We start from the raw sequence: 17,799 nt of genomic DNA, 5'->3' as shown, positions 1-17,799 counted from the left end.
CCCACTGTTCCCCTGAACAAGGCAGTTAACCCACTGTTCCCCTGAACAAGGCAGTTAACCCACTGTTCCCCTGAACAAGGCAGTTAACCCACTGTTCCCCTGAACAAGGCAGTTAACCCACTGTTCCCCTGAACAAGGCAGTTAACCCACTGTTCCCCTGAGCAGGGCAGTTAACCCACTGTTCCCCTGAACAGGGCAGTTAACCCACTGTTCCCCTGAACAAGGCAGTTAACCCACTGTTCCCTGGACAAGGCAGTTAACCCACTGTTCCCTGAACAGGGCAGTTAACCCACTGTTCCCCTGAACAGGGCAGTTAACCCACTGTTCCCCTGAGCAAGGCAGTTAACCCACTGTTCCCCTGAGCAAGGCAGTTAACCCACTGTTCCCCTGAACAAGGCAGTTAACCCACTGTTCCCCTGAACAAGGCAGTTAACCCCACTGTTCCCCTGGACAAGGCAGTTAACCCACTGTTCCCCTGAACAGGGCAGTTAACCCACTGTTCCCCTGAACAGGGCATTTAACCCACTGTTCCCCTGAACAGGGCGGTTAACCCACTGTTCCCCTGAACAGGGCGGTTAACCCACTGTTCCCCTGAACAGGGCGGTTAACCCACTGTTCCCCTGAACAAGGCGGTTAACCCACTGTTCCCCTGAACAAGGCGGTTAACCCACTGTTCCCCTGAACAAGGCGGTTAACCCACTGTTCCCTGAACAAGGCGGTTAACCCACTGTTCCCCTGAACAAGGCGGTTAACCCACTGTTCCCCTGAACAAGGCGGTTAACCCACTGTTCCCCTGAACAAGGCGGTTAACCCACTGTTCCCCTGAACAAGGCGGTTAACCCACTGTTCCCCTGGACAAGGCGGTTAACCCACTGTTCCCCTGAACAAGGCGGTTAACCCACTGTTCCCCTGAACAAGGCGGTTAACCCACTGTTCCCCTGAACAAGGCAGTTAACCCACTGTTCCCCTGAACAAGGCGGTTAACCCACTGTTCCCCTGGACAAGGCGGTTAACCCACTGTTCCCCTGAACAAGGCGGTTAACCCACTGTTCCCCTGGACAAGTCAGTTAACCCACTGTTCCCCTGGACAAGGCAGTTAACCCACTGTTGCCCTGGACAAGGCAGTTAACCCACTGTTGCCCTGGACAAGGCAGTTAACCCACTGTTCCCCTGGACAAGGCAGTTAACCCACTGTTCCCCTGGACAAGGCAGTTAACCCACTGTTCCCCTGGACAAGGCAGTTAACCCACTGTTCCCCTGGACAAGGCAGTTAACCCACTGTTCCTAGGCCGTCATTGAAAAGAAGAATATGTTCTTAACTGACTAGCCTAGTTAAATAAAGGTATTAAAAATATTTTTTAAATCTGCAAAATCGTCGCCCAGAAATACCAATTTCCGATTTGTTATGAAAACTTGAAATCGGCCCTAATTAATCGGCCATTTTGATTAATCGGTCGACCTCTAGTAGATACAGGACAGTAATCCATTGGGAGTGTGTTCACCTGAATATTCAAGGACTTGTGCCCAGTAGACCGTAATGATACTGTAACCTCCATCCTCCCCTGGTCTTGTAACTCACCTCGTGTGTGTTTCCATCTCCCAGCCCTGCAGGTGTTGTTGGATCAATCCACCAAGGCTAACGTTCCTCTCTTCATCCCCTACAGGTGTTGTTGGACCAGTCCACCAAGGCTAACTCTCCTCCCCCAGCCCTGCAGGTGTTGTTGGACCAGTCCACCAAGGCTAACTCTCCCCTCTTCCTCCCCTACAGGTGTTGTTGGATCAATCCACCAAGGCTAACTCTCCCCTCTTCCTCCCCTACAGGTGTTGTTGGACCAGTCCACCAAGGCTAACTCTCCTCTCTTCCTCCCCTACAGGTGTTGTTGGACCAGTCCACCAAGGCTAACTCTCCTCCCCCAGCCCTGCAGGTGTTGTTGGACCAGTCCACCAAGGCTAACTCTCCCCTCTTCCTCCCCCAGCTGTACAGGTGTTGTTGGACCAGTCCACCAAGGCTAACTCCCCCCTCTTCCTCCCCCAGCTGTACAGGTGTTGTTGGACCAGTCCACCAAGGCTAACTCTCCACTCTTCCTCCCCAGCCCTACAGGTGTTGTTGGACCAGTCCACCAAGGCTAATTCTCCTCTCTTCCTCCACCAGCCCTACAGGTGTTGTTGGACCAGTCCACCAAGGCTAACTCTCCCCTAAAGGGGCATGAGAGGACTGTGCAGTACCTCCAGAGACTGGGTGAGCGTTTCTCCCCACACCATGTCAACACTGTTTTAAACTGTCCAGAACTGGCTTAGAGACATACAATAGGCTTTACAGACAGACAGATTAGTGTTCGACTGACAGAGAACACCTGAACACAGTTATAACACTCCAACACTCCCACTCTCCTCTCTTTCTCTCCTCAGGGATGGAGAATCTAGGCATCATCTTTGAGTTCTCTCCCTGGGTGTTGAAGATCTGTCCTGAAGACGGACTGAAGGTGAGACCGGCTCAATTCCAAATCTACCCCTTTCCCTAAACCCCTGCACTCGATGAAGTCACACTCGTTGAGACGTGTTTAGTACTGCAGAATCGAGAGCCGCTTGGAGATCAAACAAAGGAATCGACAAATACATCGTTTCCTAAACACCTTCCGATTGAAAAATCATAAAACAAGAACATTAGCGCAGTATTTATATTCCCAGATCTTCACTGAGGACCTGACGGAGGTAGAGACCCTGCCCAGAGACAAGGTCCTGAACTTCCTGAAGGAGGGCTTTAAGGAGCTGACTATCCCCTACCTGGAGCACATCGTACACGTCTGGGAGGAGATGGAGCCAGAGTTCCATAACGTCCTCATTCAGCTGTACCTGGAGAGGGTCCAGGGGCTCATGAAGCAGTACCTCAACTCCCTGCCCGAGGGTAAGACCTGCTACTACTACTAATACTACTACTATTACTACTACCACTACTACTACTACTATCACTACTACTACCACTACTACTACTATTACTACCATTACTACCACTACTACTACTACCATTACTATTACTACTACCACTACTACTATTACTACTAATACTAATACTACTATCACTAATATACTACTACTATGTAAGACCTGCTACTACTACTACAATCACTACTACAATCACTACTACTACAATCACTACTACTACCACTATCACTACTACTATCACTACTACTACCACTATCACTACTACTGCTATGCTACTGCTGCTCACTGCTACTACTGTGTGCTGACCTTAATCACTACTGCTGCTGCTGCAATCACTACTGCTACTACTAGTCAATCACTACTACTACTACTGCTGCTGCTGCTGCATCACTACTACTACCACTGCACTACTACTGCTACTAATCACTGCTGCTACTGCTGCTGCTGCTGCAGTCGCAATCACTACTACTACTGCTGCAGTCACTGCTGCTGCAGTCGCTGCTGCAATCACTGCTGCTGCTGCTACTACAATCACTGCTGCTACTCGCTCACTGCTACTGCTGCTGCAATCACTGCTGCTGCTGCTGCAGTCACTGCTGCTGCTGCAATCACTACTACTACCACTATCACTACTGCTGCAATCACTACTACTACTACACTATCACTACTACTATCACTACTACTATCACTACTACTACTACACTATCACTGCTGCTATCGCTAAGACTGCTGCAGTCACTGCTACTACTACTACAATCAAAAGACTACTACTACTGGACTACAATCACTACTACTGCTGCTACACTACTACTACTATCACTACTACTACCACTATCACTACTACTATCACTACTACTACTACTACTATCACTACTACTATCACTACTACAATCACTACTACAATCACTACTACTACTACTATCACTACTACTATCACTACTACAATCACTACTACAATCACTACTACTACTACTATCACTACTACTATCACTACTACTACTACTACAATCACTACTACAATCACTACTACTACTACTACAATCACTACTACTACTACTACAATCACTACTACTACTACTACAATCACTACTACTACTACTACAATCACTACTACTACTACTACAATCACTACTACTACAATCACTACTACTACTACTACAATCACTACTACTACTACCCCTGAGGAAGTACAGTTCCCGCTCAGCCCAGTCAAAACTGTTCGCTGCTCTGGCCCCCAATGGTGGAACAAACTCCCTCACGACGCCAGGACAGCGGAGTCAATCACCACCTTCCGGAGACACCTGAAACCCCACCTCTTTAAGGAATACCTAGGATAGGATAAAGTAATCCTTCTCACCCCCTTAAAAGACTTAGATGCACTATTGTAAAGTGGCTGTTCCACTGGATGTCATAAGGTGAATGCACCAATTTGTAAGTCGCTCTGGATAAGTGACTTAAATGTAAATGTAAATGTACTACTACTACAATCACTACTACTACTACTACTACAATCACTACTACTACTACTACTGCACTCACTACTACTACTACTACTACAATCACTACTACTACTACTACTACAATCACTCACTACTACTACTGCTGCAATCACTACTACTACTACTGCTACAGTCACTACTACTACTACTACTACTGCTCACTGCTGCTGCAATCACTGCTGCTACTACAATGCTCTACTGCTGCTGCTACAATCACTACTACTACTACTACAATCACTGCTGCTGCTGCTACAATCACTACTACTACTGCTACTACTGCTCACTACTACTACTACTACTGCAATCAATGCTGCTACTGCTGCATCACTACTACTCACTACTACAAATCACTACTACTACTGCTGCTCATCTACTGCTACTGCTGCAGTCACTACTACTACTACTACAATCACTACTACTGCTGCTGCAATCACTGCTACTACTACTCAATCACTACTACTACTACTACAATCACTACTACTACTACTACAATCACTACTACTACTGCTACAATCACTACTACTACTGCTGCTACTACAATCACTACTACTACTACTGCAATCACTACTACTGCTACTACAATCACTACTACTACTACTACTACTACTAAATCACTACTACTACTACTACTACTGCTGCAATCACTACTACTACTACTACTACTGCAATCACTACTACTACTACTACAATCACTACTACTACTACTACTACAATCACTACTACTGCTACAATCACTACTACTGCTACAAATCACTACTACTACTACTGCAATCACTACTGCTGCTACAATCACTACTACTACTACAATCACTACTACTACTACTACAATCACTACTACTACTACTACAATCACTACTACTACTACTACAATCACTACTACTACTACTACAATCACTACTACTACTACTACAATCACTACTACTACAGTACTGATATAACTAGAGGGTCCATGAACTCATGAAGCATTCCCTCAACTCCCTGCCTGGAGGTCGGGCCTGCCTGGGGTCGGGCCTGCCTGGAGGTCGGGCCTGCCTGGGGTCGGGCCTGCCTGGGGTCGGGCCTGCCTGGGGGTCGGGCCTGCCTGGGGGTCGGGCCTGCCTGGGGGTCGGGCCTGCCTGGAGGTCGGGCCTGCCTGGGGGTCGGGCCTGCCTGGAGGTCGGGCCTGCCTGGGGGTCGGGCCTGCCTGGGGGTCGGGCCTGCCTGGGGCCTCGGGGTCGGGCCTGCCTGGGGTCGGGCCTGCCTGGAGGTCGGGCCTGCCTGGGGGTCGGGCCTGCCTGGGGTCGGGCCTGCCTGGAGGTCGGGCCTGCCTGGAGGTCGGGCCTGCCTGGGGATGACTATACACACGAATGGAGGCCTGTGGATAAGCCAGCAGTTATCAGCCAGTAGTGATTAACCCAAAATGTCGGGTTGTTTTTCCTTTTCTAAACAACTAATTGACTTACGTTGGTTCAGTTATTTGAATTCCATTTCGGTATAAAAAAAACTCTGTTTGCTCAATGCGCTGCAGTTTCTCTAGAGATAAATCAGATGAATGTTCGAACTGTGCGATGTCGTAGGGAGTTGTAGTTTCCAACAGACCAATATTCTACATAGTTTAGTGTTGAAAACTTGCTAATTAATTACAACGATCATAATCCAAGCGAGGCTACTTGTCCGGTCTGTGTGTGTTTTACGCCCACTACGTCAGGGACAGAAGAATGCACTGCCAAGAAGGGGTACATAAGAGAGAGCAGTTTCTTTGAGGTATCTCTACCTGGAAATACATGATCTTAGTGGTTGATAGTTGGTATTCAGCAGTCATGATAGTAGGCCGTATTTACTTTGAACAACTACTAAAATAGAGATTTTTGTCAGACAGCAGCTCTGTGGAGATGTGATGACCTGAATGATATAATAATAGTTTTCAAATAAAACCAATGTAATATACACAACAACTGAAATGTTTCATTGTCGTGAAGTAATGTTAATAACTGGTGGTTAATAAGTGATCAGCAGTATTGGGCCATCACATCCATCACTACCGTCACATCCATCACTACCGTCACTACAATCACTACCGTCACTACAATCACTACCGTCACATCCATCACTACCGTCACATCCATCACTATCGTCACTATCCATCACTACCGTCACATCCATCACTACCGTCTCTACAATCACTACCGTCACATCCATCACTACCGTCACATCCATCACTACCGTCACATCCGTCACATCCATCACTACCGTCACATCCATCACTACCGTCACTACCCTCACTACCGTCACTACCGTCACATCCATCACTACCGTCACTACCCTCACTACCCTCACTACCCTCACTTCAAACACTACCGTCACTACCATCACTACCCTCACTACCCTCACTTCAAACACTACCGTCACTACCATCACTACCATCACTACCCTCACTTCAAACACTACCGTCACTACCATCACTACCATCACTACCCTCACTTCAAACACTACCGTCACTTCAATCACATCCATCACTACCGTCACTACCCTCACTACCCTCACTTCAAACACTACCGTCACTTCAATCACTACCCTCACTACCATCACTACCATCACTACCCTCACTTCAAACACTACCGTCACTTCAATCACATCCATCACTACCGTCACTACCCTCATTTCCATCACTACCATCACTACCGTCACTACCATCACTACCCTCACTTCCATCAGGGGACTTTTATTCATTGTTTTATTCCGAGTTACGACATTCAACCCACAGTGCATTTCGTGTTTTAATTTTTTTGTTATTGAAACCGAAGTCGAACCAACCTCGAAAAGCAGTAATCTCTCAGCACCATCAGCCTCCGTATCTTACTGGACTGAAAAGCAGTAATCTCTCAGCACCATCAGCCTCCGTATCTTACTGGACTGACAAAACGGACAAAACACTTTATGGGGTCTTGAGAATGTCTTGAAGACATTCAGTTGGACAACTGACTAGGTATATTCCCCTTTCCCTGTACAACTGACTAGGTATATTCCCCTTTCCCTGTACAACTGACTAGGTATATTCCCCTTTCCCTGTACAACTGACTAGGTATATTCCCCTTTCCCTGTACAACTGACTAGGTATATTCCCCTTTCCCTGTACAACTGACTAGGTATATTCCCCTTTCCCTGTACAACTGACTAGGTATATTCCCCTTTCCCTCCACAGCTGATATGTGATATTCTAATAAAATCTATCTGTTCTGTCTTCCTGTAGGGGTTCCTGCAGTGGCTGCTGGGAAGGAGGAGGGGGACCTGGGAGAGTTCAGGAGCAAGCTAGTGTGTTTCCTGGAGGTCTCTACCAGCTACGAACCAGGCCGACTTATCTCTGACTTCCCCTTCGATGGTGAGGATTGGATGGTTCCGGGTAGATTCAACAGTTATTGTGCCCCTGGCTCGTTGTACTTGCAGTGATCGTATGCAGTCCTTTTGTGACTTCTTTAGTTGAAAGCACTGACTTGTCATTCGCTCTGGATGAGGGAGTTTGTTTGGTATTCTAGCCTGGTTCCAGATCGGTTTGTGCTGTCTTGCCAACTCCTATGGCTCATGGCTATATGCTAGCCTCCGTGACCGTGTGCTCCCCATGCCACAAAGGCGAAGACCAGAGGATTGTGATATCCCAGAGGTCTTTGCATGAATGAGGAACAGCGATGCTGGTCTCATGAATCTGTTTTTTAAAAGCTAACTTGTCTTTAGCCTTTGTATCTTCAACCTAGCCGTTTGTCTGTCAGGTCTTCTGGAGGAGCGGGCCCTGCTTCTGGGTCGGATGGGGAAACACGAACAGGCCCTCTTCATCTACGTACACGTCCTGAAGGACACACACATGGCCAAGGAGTGAGTAGTACTACACACACACCCACACACACACACACACACATACATACACACACACACACATACACCCACACACACCTGTTGACCACCCTATGGATGAGTTAGTGGGACGGCAGCCTGTTGACCACCCTATGGATGAGTTAGTGGGACGGCAGCCTGTTGACCACCCTATGGATGAGTTAGTGGGACGGCAGCCTGTTGACCACCCTATGGATGAGTTAGTGGGACGGCAGCCTGTTGACCACCCTATGGATGAGTTAGTGGGACGGCAGCCTGTTGACCACCCTATGGATGAGTTAGTGGGACGGCAGCCTGTTGACCACCCTATGGATGAGTTAGTGGGACGGCAGCCTGTTGACCACCCTATGGATGAGTTAGTGGGACGGCAGCCTGTTGACCACCCTATGGATGAGTTAGTGGGACGGCAGCCTGTTGACCACCCTATGGATGAGTTAGTGGGACGGCAGCCTGTTGACCACCCTATGGATGAGTTAGTGGGACGGCAGCCTGTTGACCACCCTATGGATGAGTTAGTGGGACGGCAGCCTGTTGACCACCCTATGGATGAGTTAGTGGGACGGCCCTGCCTGTTGACCACCCTATGGATGAGTTAGTGGGACGGCAGCCTGTTGACCACCCTATGGATGAGTTGGATGAGTGTGGACGATAGCCTGTTGACCACCCTATGGATGAGTTAGTGGATGACGGCAGCCTGTTGACCACCCTATGGATGAGTTAGTGGGACGATAGCCTGTTGACCACCCTATGGATGAGTTAGTGGGACGGCAGCCTGTTGACCACCCTATGGATGAGTTAGTGGGACGGCAGCCTGTTGACCACCCTATGGATGAGTTCGTGGGACGATAGCCTGTTGACCACCCTATGGATGAGTTAGTGGGACGATAGCCTGTTGACCACCCTATGGATGAGTTAGTGGGACGATAGCCTGTTGACCACCCTATGGATGAGTTAGTGGGACGATAGCCTGTTGACCACCCTATGGATGAGTTAGTGGGACGGCAGCCTGTTGACCACCCTATGGATGAGTTAGTGGGACGGCAGCCTGTTGACCACCCTATGGATGAGTTCGTGGGACGATAGCCTGTTGACCACCCTATGGATGAGTTAGTGGGACGATAGCCTGTTGACCACCCTATGGATGAGTTAGTGGGACGGCAGCCTGTTGACCACCCTATGGATGAGTTAGTGGGACGATAGCCTGTTGACCACCCTATGGATGAGTTCATGGGACAATAGCCTGTTGACCACCCTATGGATGAGTTAGTGGGACGGCAGCCTGTTGACCACCCTATGGATGAGTTAGTGGGACGGCAGCCTGTTGACCACCCTAATAGTGCCATTTTGTGTTGACCACCCTTGGATGAGTACTGTCACCGATAGCCTGTTGACCACCCTATGGATGAGTTCTCCCTCTGATTGATAGCCTGTTGAACCCTATGGATGAGTTCTATGGGACGATAGCCTGTTGACCACCCTATGGATGAGTTCGTGGGACGATAGCCTGTTGACCACCCTATGGATGAGTTACCTGGGACTTAGCCTGTTGACCACCCTATGGATGAGTTAGTGGGATACAGGTGTACCTGTCTGACCACCCTATGGATGAGTTCGTACGTGGGACCACCCTATGGATGAGTTCGTGGGACGATAGCCTGTTGACCACCCTATGGATGAGTTCGTGGGACGATAGCCTGTTGACCACCCTATGGATGAGTTGTGGGACGGTAGCCTGTTGACCACCCTATGGATGAGTTCGTGGGACGATAGCCTGTTGACCACCCTATGGATGTTCGTGGGACGGTGCCTGTTGACCACCCTATGGATGAGTTACAGGTGTACCTAGCCTGTTGACCACCCTATGGATGAGTTCATGGGACGATAGCCTGTTGACCACCCTATGGATGAGTTATGGGTGATAGCCTGTCTGACCACCCTATGGATGAGTTATACAGATGTACCTGTTGAACTCCATGGATGAGTTATACAGGTGTACCTGCCTGTTGACCACCCTATGGATGAGTTACCTGGGACTCTTAACCTGTTGACCACCCTATGGATGAGTTGTTATACAGATAGCCTGTTGACCACCCTATGGATGAGTTCAGGGACCTGCCTGTTGACCACTCAAACAACCCACCAGCCATCAACAATAACATGCTGATTCAAAAAGAACTATTTCCAAATAAGACACGTAGATGTTTTTAAACTGTCTACGTGATTTTCTCCAGGTGGTGTCTGCTGATGTTGTTGTCAGTTATAATAGTGCCATTTTGTGTTTCTCTCCCTTCAGGTACTGTCATGTTGTTATACAAAGACACAGACAGAAACAAAGATGTGAGTATCTCCCTCTGATTGACACGTGTTGAACTTGTACTGTAATACATCTAACTCTATGTTGTTATACAGGTGTACCTCTGGTAATAAGTGTTGTTCTGGTGTACCTGTCTCTTAACTCCATGTTGTTATACAGGTGTACCTGTCTCTTAACCCCATGTTGTTATACAGGTGTACCTGTCTCTTAACACCATGTTGTTATACAGGTGTACCTGTCTCTTAACTCCATGTTGTTGTTATACAGGTGTACCTGTCTCTTAACCCCATGTTGTTATACAGGTGTACCTGTCTCTGAACCCCATGTTGTTATACAGGTGTACCTGTCTCTTAACCCCATGTTGTTGTTATACAGGTGTACCTGTCTCTTAACTCCATGTTGTTATACAGGTGTACCTGTCTCTTAACTCCATGTTGTTATACAGGTGTACCTGTCTCTTAACTCCATGTTGTTATACAGGTGTACCTGTCTCTTAACCCCATGTTGTTATACAGGTGTACCTGTCTCTTAACTCCATGTTGTTATACAGGTGTACCTGTCTCTTAACCCCATGTTGTTATACAGGTGTACCTGTCTCTTAACTCCATGTTGTTATACAGGTGTACCTGTCTCTTAACCCCATGTTGTTATACAGGTGTACCTGTCTCTTAACCCCATGTTGTTGTTATACAGGTGTACCTGTCTCTTAACTCCATGTTGTTATACAGGTGTACCTGTCTCTTAACCCCATGTTGTTATACAGGTGTACCTGTCTCTTAACCCCATGTTGTTATACAGGTGTACCTGTCTCTTAACCCCATGTTGTTGTTATACAGGTGTACCTGTCTCTTAACCCCATGTTGTTGTTATACAGGTGTACCTGTCTCTTAACCCCATGTTGTTATACAGGTGTACCTGTCTCTTAACCCCATGTTGTTATACAGGTGTACCTGTCTCTTAACCCCATGTTGTTATACAGGTGTACCTGTCTCTTAACTCCATGTTGTTGTTATACAGGTGTACCTGTCTCTTAACCCCATGTTGTTATACAGGTGTACCTGTCTCTGAACCCCATGTTGTTATACAGGTGTACCTGTCTCTTAACCCCATGTTGTTATACAGGTGTACCTGTCTCTTAACTCCATGTTGTTGTTATACAGGTGTACCTGTCTCTTAACCCCATGTTGTTATACAGGTGTACCTGTCTCTTAACCCCATGTTGTTGTTATACAGGTGTACCTGTCTCTTAACCCCATGTTGTTATACAGGTGTACCTGTCTCTTAACCCCATGTTGTTATACAGGTGTACCTGTCTCTTAACCCCATGTTGTTATACAGGTGTACCTGTCTCTTAACCCCATGTTGTTATACAGGTGTACCTGTCTCTTAACCCCATGTTGTTATACAGGTGTACCTGTCTCTTAACCCCATGTTGTTGTTATACAGGTGTACCTGTCTCTTAACTCCATGTTGTTGTTATACAGGTGTACCTGTCTCTTAACCCCATGTTGTTGTTATACAGGTGTACCTGTCTCTTAACCCCATGTTGTTGTTATACAGGTGTACCTGTCTCTTAACTCCATGTTGTTATACAGGTGTACCTGTCTCTTAACCCCATGTTGTTATACAGGTGTACCTGTCTCTTAACCCATGTTGTTATACAGGTGTACCTGTCTCTTAACCCCATGTTGTTATACAGGTGTACCTGTCTCTTAACCCCATGTTGTTGTTATACAGGTGTACCTGTCTCTGAACCCCATGTTGTTATACAGGTGTACCTGTCTCTTAACCCCATGTTGTTGTTATACAGGTGTACCTGTCTCTTAACTCCATGTTGTTGTTATACAGGTGTACCTGTCTCTTAACCCCATGTTGTTGTTATACAGGTGTACCTGTCTCTGAACCCCATGTTGTTATACAGGTGTACCTGTCTCTTAACCCCATGTTGTTATACAGGTGTACCTGTCTCTTAACCCCATGTTGTTATACAGGTGTACCTGTCTCTTAACCCCATGTTGTTATACAGGTGTACCTGTCTCTTAACTCCATGTTGTTGTTATACAGGTGTACCTGTCTCTGAACCCCATGTTGTTATACAGGTGTACCTGTCTCTTAACCCCATGTTGTTATACAGGTGTACCTGTCTCTTAACTCCATGTTGTTGTTATACAGGTGTACCTGTCTCTTAACCCCATGTTGTTATACAGGTGTGCACCTGTCTCTGAACCCCATGTTGTTGCATACAGGTGTACCTGTCTCTTAACCCCATGTTGTTATACAGGTGTACCTGTCTCTGAACCCATGTTGTTGCATACAGGTGTACCTGTCTCTTAACCCCAGGTGTATGTTGTTGTTATACAGGTGTACCTGTCTCTTAACTCCATGTTGTTGTTGATACAGGTGTACCTGTCTCTTAACCCCATGTTGTTGTTATACAGGTGTACCTGTCTCTTAACTCCATGTTGTTATACAGGTGTACCTGTCTCACAACTCCATGTTGTTATAAGGTGTACCTGTCTCTTAACCCATGTTGTTGTTATACAGGTGTACCTGTCTCTTAACTCCATGTTGTTATACAGGTGTACCTGTAGACTCTTAACTCCATGTTGTTATACAGGTGTACCACAGTCTCTGAATACCATGTTGTTATACAGGTGAATACCTGTCTCTTAACCCCATGTTGTTATACAGGTGACTGCACCTGTCTCTGAATACCATGTTGACTGTTATACAGGTGCACTCTGAATACCACTAAGGTAACTGCCCATGTTGTTATACAGGTGTATCTGTCCACAGCACTCTGAATACCCTATGTTGACTATACAGGTGTACCTGTCTCTGCACCCCATGTTGTTGTTATACAGGTGACTGCACCACAGTCTCTGAATACCATGTTGACTGTTATACAGGTGTACTCTGAATACCACTTAACTGCCCATGTTGTTATACAGGTGTGCACCTGTCTCTGAATACCATGTTGTTATACAGGTGAATACCTGTCTCTTAACTGCCATGTTGTTGAATACAGGTGTACCTGTCTCTGAATACCATGTTGTTGCATACAGGTGAATACCACTGTCTCTTAACCCCATGTTGAATACCACTACAGGTGTACCTGCACTCTGAACTCCATGTTGACCACAGCTGTTACCACAGGTGCACCACAGCTCTGAATACCACTAAGGTGACTGCATACAGGCACTGAATACCTGTCTAAGGTAGACTGCACCACAGTTGAATATACTAAGGTAGACTGCACCACAGCACTCTGAATACCATGTTGACTGCACCACAGCACTTATACCGGTGTAGACTGTCTCTTAACCCCATGGTAGACTGCACCACAGGTGAATACCTGTCTCAACCCCATGTTGAATATACTAAGGTAGACTGCACCACAGTCTCTGAATACCATGTAGACTGCACCACAGGTGAATACCTGTAGACTGCAACCCCATGTTGTTAATACAGGTAGACTGCACCACAGCACTCTGAATACCACCATGTTGTTATACAGGTGAATACCACTAAGGTAGACTGCTTAACCCAGCACTCTGAATACCACTAAGGTAGACTGCACCACAATACTCTGAATACCACTAAGGTAGACTGCACCACAGGTGAATACCTAAGGTAGACTGCAACCCCACTCTGAATACCACTAAGGTAGACTGCACCACAGCACTCTGAATACCTGAGACTGCACCCATGTTGAATACCACTACAGACTGCACCACAGCACTCTGAATACCACTAAGGTAGACTGCACCACAGCACTCTGAATACCTGTCTCTTAGACTGCCATGTTGTTGTTACACAGGTGTACCCACAGCACTTGAATACCCATGGTTGCACCACAATACTGAGGTGGTAGACTGCACCTGCACTCTGAATACCATGTTGTTGTTGAATACAGGTAGACTGCACCACAATACTCTGAATACCGCTATGTAGACTGCACCACAGCACTCTGAATACCAGGTGTAGACTGTCCACAATACTCTGAATACCATGTTGTTGCACCACAGGTGGTAGACTGCACCACAGCACTCTGAATACCACTAAGTTAGACTGCACCACAATACTCTGAATACCGCTAAGGTAGACTGCACCACAGCACTTGAATATACAGGTGACTGCACCACAATACTCTGAATACCCTAAGGTAGACTGCACCACAGCACTCTGAATACCGCCTGTCTCTTAACCACAGCACTCTGAATACCACTAAGGTAGACTGCACCACAGCACTCTGAACCCCATGTTGTTGTTATACAGGTGCACCTGCACTCTGAATACCACTGTTGACTGTTATACAGGTAGACTGCACCTGTCTCTGAACCCCATGTTGTTATACCAGGTGTACCTGTCTCTTAAGGTAGACTGCCCACAGTTGTTACCACTAAGGTGGTTCTGCTGTCTCTTAACTCCCACTGGGTTTTACAGGTGTTCCTGTCTCTTACCTCTCCTGCACCACAATACTCTTTACCCCATGTTGTTGTTTTACTGTGGTTGTCTCTGAATACCGTAAGGTTTTACTGTGTTCTGCTCTCTCCTAACCCCACTGGGTTTTATACAGGTGTACCTGAATACCACTCTGAACCACAATACTGTTTTAATGTGGTTCTGCTGCTGTCTCAGGCACTCTCCCACTGGGTGTTATACAGGTTCTGTCTCTCCTCTCCATGTTGGGTTTAATGTGACTGCTCTTAACCTCCATGTTGGTTTACAGGTGTCCTGCTCTCTCCTCCCCACTGTTGTTTTACAGGTGTACCTGTCTCTGAACTGCCCATGTTGTTTTACAGGTGGTACTGCTCTCTCCTGAACCCCATGTTTTAATGTGGTGACTCTCCTGTCTCTTACTGGGTTTTAATGTTTCTGCTCTATCTCTCCCGTACTGGGTTTTAATGTGGTTCTCTCTCCTCTCCCACAGTTGTTTTACCACTGGTAGACTGTACCTGTCTCTGGGTAACTCCATCCTCTTGTGGGTTTTAATGTGGTTCTGCTCTCTCCTCCCCCGTACTGTTTTAATGTGGTTCTGTCTCTTAACTCCCATGTTGGGTTTTAATGTGTTCTGTCTCTCCTAACTCCATGTTGGGTTTTAATGTGGTTCTGCTCTCTCCTCCCCAATGTTGTTATCCTCTCCCTTACTGGTTTAATGTGGTTCTGCTCTCTCCTCTCCCTTACTGGGTTTTAATGTGTTCTGCTGTCTCCTCTCCCATGTTGTTTTAATGTGGTTCTGCTCCTCTCCTCTCCCTTACTGGGTTTTAATGTGGTTCTGCTCTCTCCTCTCCATGTTTTAATGTTCTGTTCCTCTCCCGTACTGGGTTTTAATGTGTTCTGCCTGTCTCCCGTACTGGGTTTTAATGTGGTTCTGCTCCATCTTGTTACTGGGTTTTATAAGGTGTTTCTGCTCTCTCCTCTCCCTTACTGGGTTTTAATGTGGTTCTGTTCTCCTCTCCAGGGTTTTAATGTGTTCTCCTCTCCCTTACTGGGTTTTAATGTGGTTCTGTCCCCTCTCCCTTACTGAATGTCTGCTCTCTGCCTTCCCGTACTGGGTTTTAATGTGGTTCTGCTCTCTCCTCTCCCTCTCCCTTACTGGGTTTTAATGTGGTTCTGCTCTCTCCTCTCCCTGGGTTTTAATGTGTGTTCTGCAAGCTCCTCTCCCTTACTGGGTTTTAATGTGGTTCTGCACCACAATGTGGTTCTGCCTCTCTTACTGGGTTTTAATGTGGTTCTGCTCCTCAGCACTCTGAATACTGGGTTTTAATGTGGTTCTGCACCACAGCCCTACTGGGTTTTAATGTGGTTCTGCTCCACAGCCTCTCCCTACTGGGTTTTTAATGTGGTTCTGCTCTCACTCCTCTCCCGAATACTGGGTTTTAATGTGGTTCTGCTCTCTCCTCTCACTCTGGGTTTTAATGGTTCTGCACTCTCCCTTAGGTTTTAATGTGGTTCTGCAGCACTCTCTACCACTGGGTTTTAATGTGGTTCTGCACCCCTTACTGGGTTTTAATGTGGTTCTCTCTCCCTTACTGGGTTTTAATGTGGTTCTGCTCTCTCCTCTCCCGTACTGGGTTTTAATGTGGTTCTGAATCTCCACTGGGTTTTAATGTGGTTCTGCTCCTCCTCTCGCTGAATACTGGGTTTTAATGTGTTCTGCACCACAATCTCCCTTACTGGGTTTTAATGTGGTTCTGCTCTCTCCTCTCCCTTACTGGGTTTTAATGTGGTTCTGCACCACTCACCTGAATACTGGGTTTTAATGTGGTTCTGCTCTCAATACTCTCCCTACTGGGTTTTAATGTGGTTCTGCTCTCTCCCTGGGTTTTAATGTGGTTCTCTCCCTTACTGGGTACTAATGTGGTTCTGCTCTCTCCTCTCCCTTACTGGGTTTTAATGTGGTTCTGCTCTCTCCTCTCCTTACTGGGTTTTAATGTGGTTCTGCTCTCTCCTCTCCCCTTACTGGGTTTTAATGTGGTTCTGACTCTCCACCTTACTGGGTTTTAATGTGGTTCTGCTCTACCACTCTCCCGTACTGGGTTTTAATGTGGTTCTGCTCTCTCCTCTCCCGTACTGGGTTTTAATGTGGTTCTGCTCTCTCCTCTCCCTTACTGGGTTTTAATGTGGTTCTGCTCTCTCCTCTCCCGTACTGGGTTTTAATGTGGTTCTGCTCTCTCCTCTCCCTTACTGGGTTTTAATGTGGTTCTGCTCTCTCCTCCCTCTGGGTTTTAATGTGGTTCTGGGTTTTAATGTGGTTCTCTCTCCCTCTCCTTACTGGGTTTTAATGTGGTTCTGCTCTCTCCTCTCCCTTACTGTTTTAATGGTTCTGCTCTCTCCTCTCCCGTACTGGGTTTTAATGTGGTTCTGCTCTCTCCTCTCCCTTACTGGGTTTTAATGTGGTTCTGCTCTCTCCTCTCCCTTACTGGGTTTTAATGTGGTTCTGCTCTCTCCTCTCCCTTACTGGGTTTTAACTGTTTTAATGGTTCTGCTCTCTCCTCTCCCTTACTGGGTTTTAATGTGGTTCTGCTCTCTCCTCTCCCTTACTGGGTTTTAATGTGGTTCTGCTCTCTCCTCTCCCTTACTGGGTTTTAATGTGGTTCTGCTCTCTCCTCTCCCGTTACTGGGTTTTAATGTGGTTCTGCTCTCTCCTCTCCCTTACTGGGTTTTAATGTGGTT

General features: G+C 46.9%; 1 protein-coding gene across 1 annotated transcript in view; it reads left to right on the top strand.

The window, feature by feature from the left end:
• The window catches only part of LOC115125394 (vam6/Vps39-like protein), a 73,235-nt gene that overhangs the window by 43,994 nt on the left and 11,442 nt on the right, over nucleotides 1-17,799 (top strand). Inside the window, 8 exon segments of the mRNA XM_065003389.1 lie at nucleotides 2,153-2,239; nucleotides 2,410-2,483; nucleotides 2,689-2,905; nucleotides 7,672-7,800; nucleotides 8,186-8,290; nucleotides 9,676-9,688; nucleotides 9,877-10,025; nucleotides 14,687-14,721. Coding sequence (XP_064859461.1) covers nucleotides 2,153-2,239; nucleotides 2,410-2,483; nucleotides 2,689-2,905; nucleotides 7,672-7,800; nucleotides 8,186-8,290; nucleotides 9,676-9,688; nucleotides 9,877-10,025; nucleotides 14,687-14,721 — 809 coding nt within the window.

The sequence above is a fragment of the Oncorhynchus nerka genome, linkage group LG18 (genome assembly GCF_034236695.1).
Source record: "Oncorhynchus nerka isolate Pitt River linkage group LG18, Oner_Uvic_2.0, whole genome shotgun sequence".
In the NCBI taxonomy this organism is placed as follows: domain Eukaryota; kingdom Metazoa; phylum Chordata; class Actinopteri; order Salmoniformes; family Salmonidae; genus Oncorhynchus; species Oncorhynchus nerka.
Note: the sequence above shows the minus strand (reverse complement) of the source record. Positions and strands in the feature narration are given on the sequence as shown.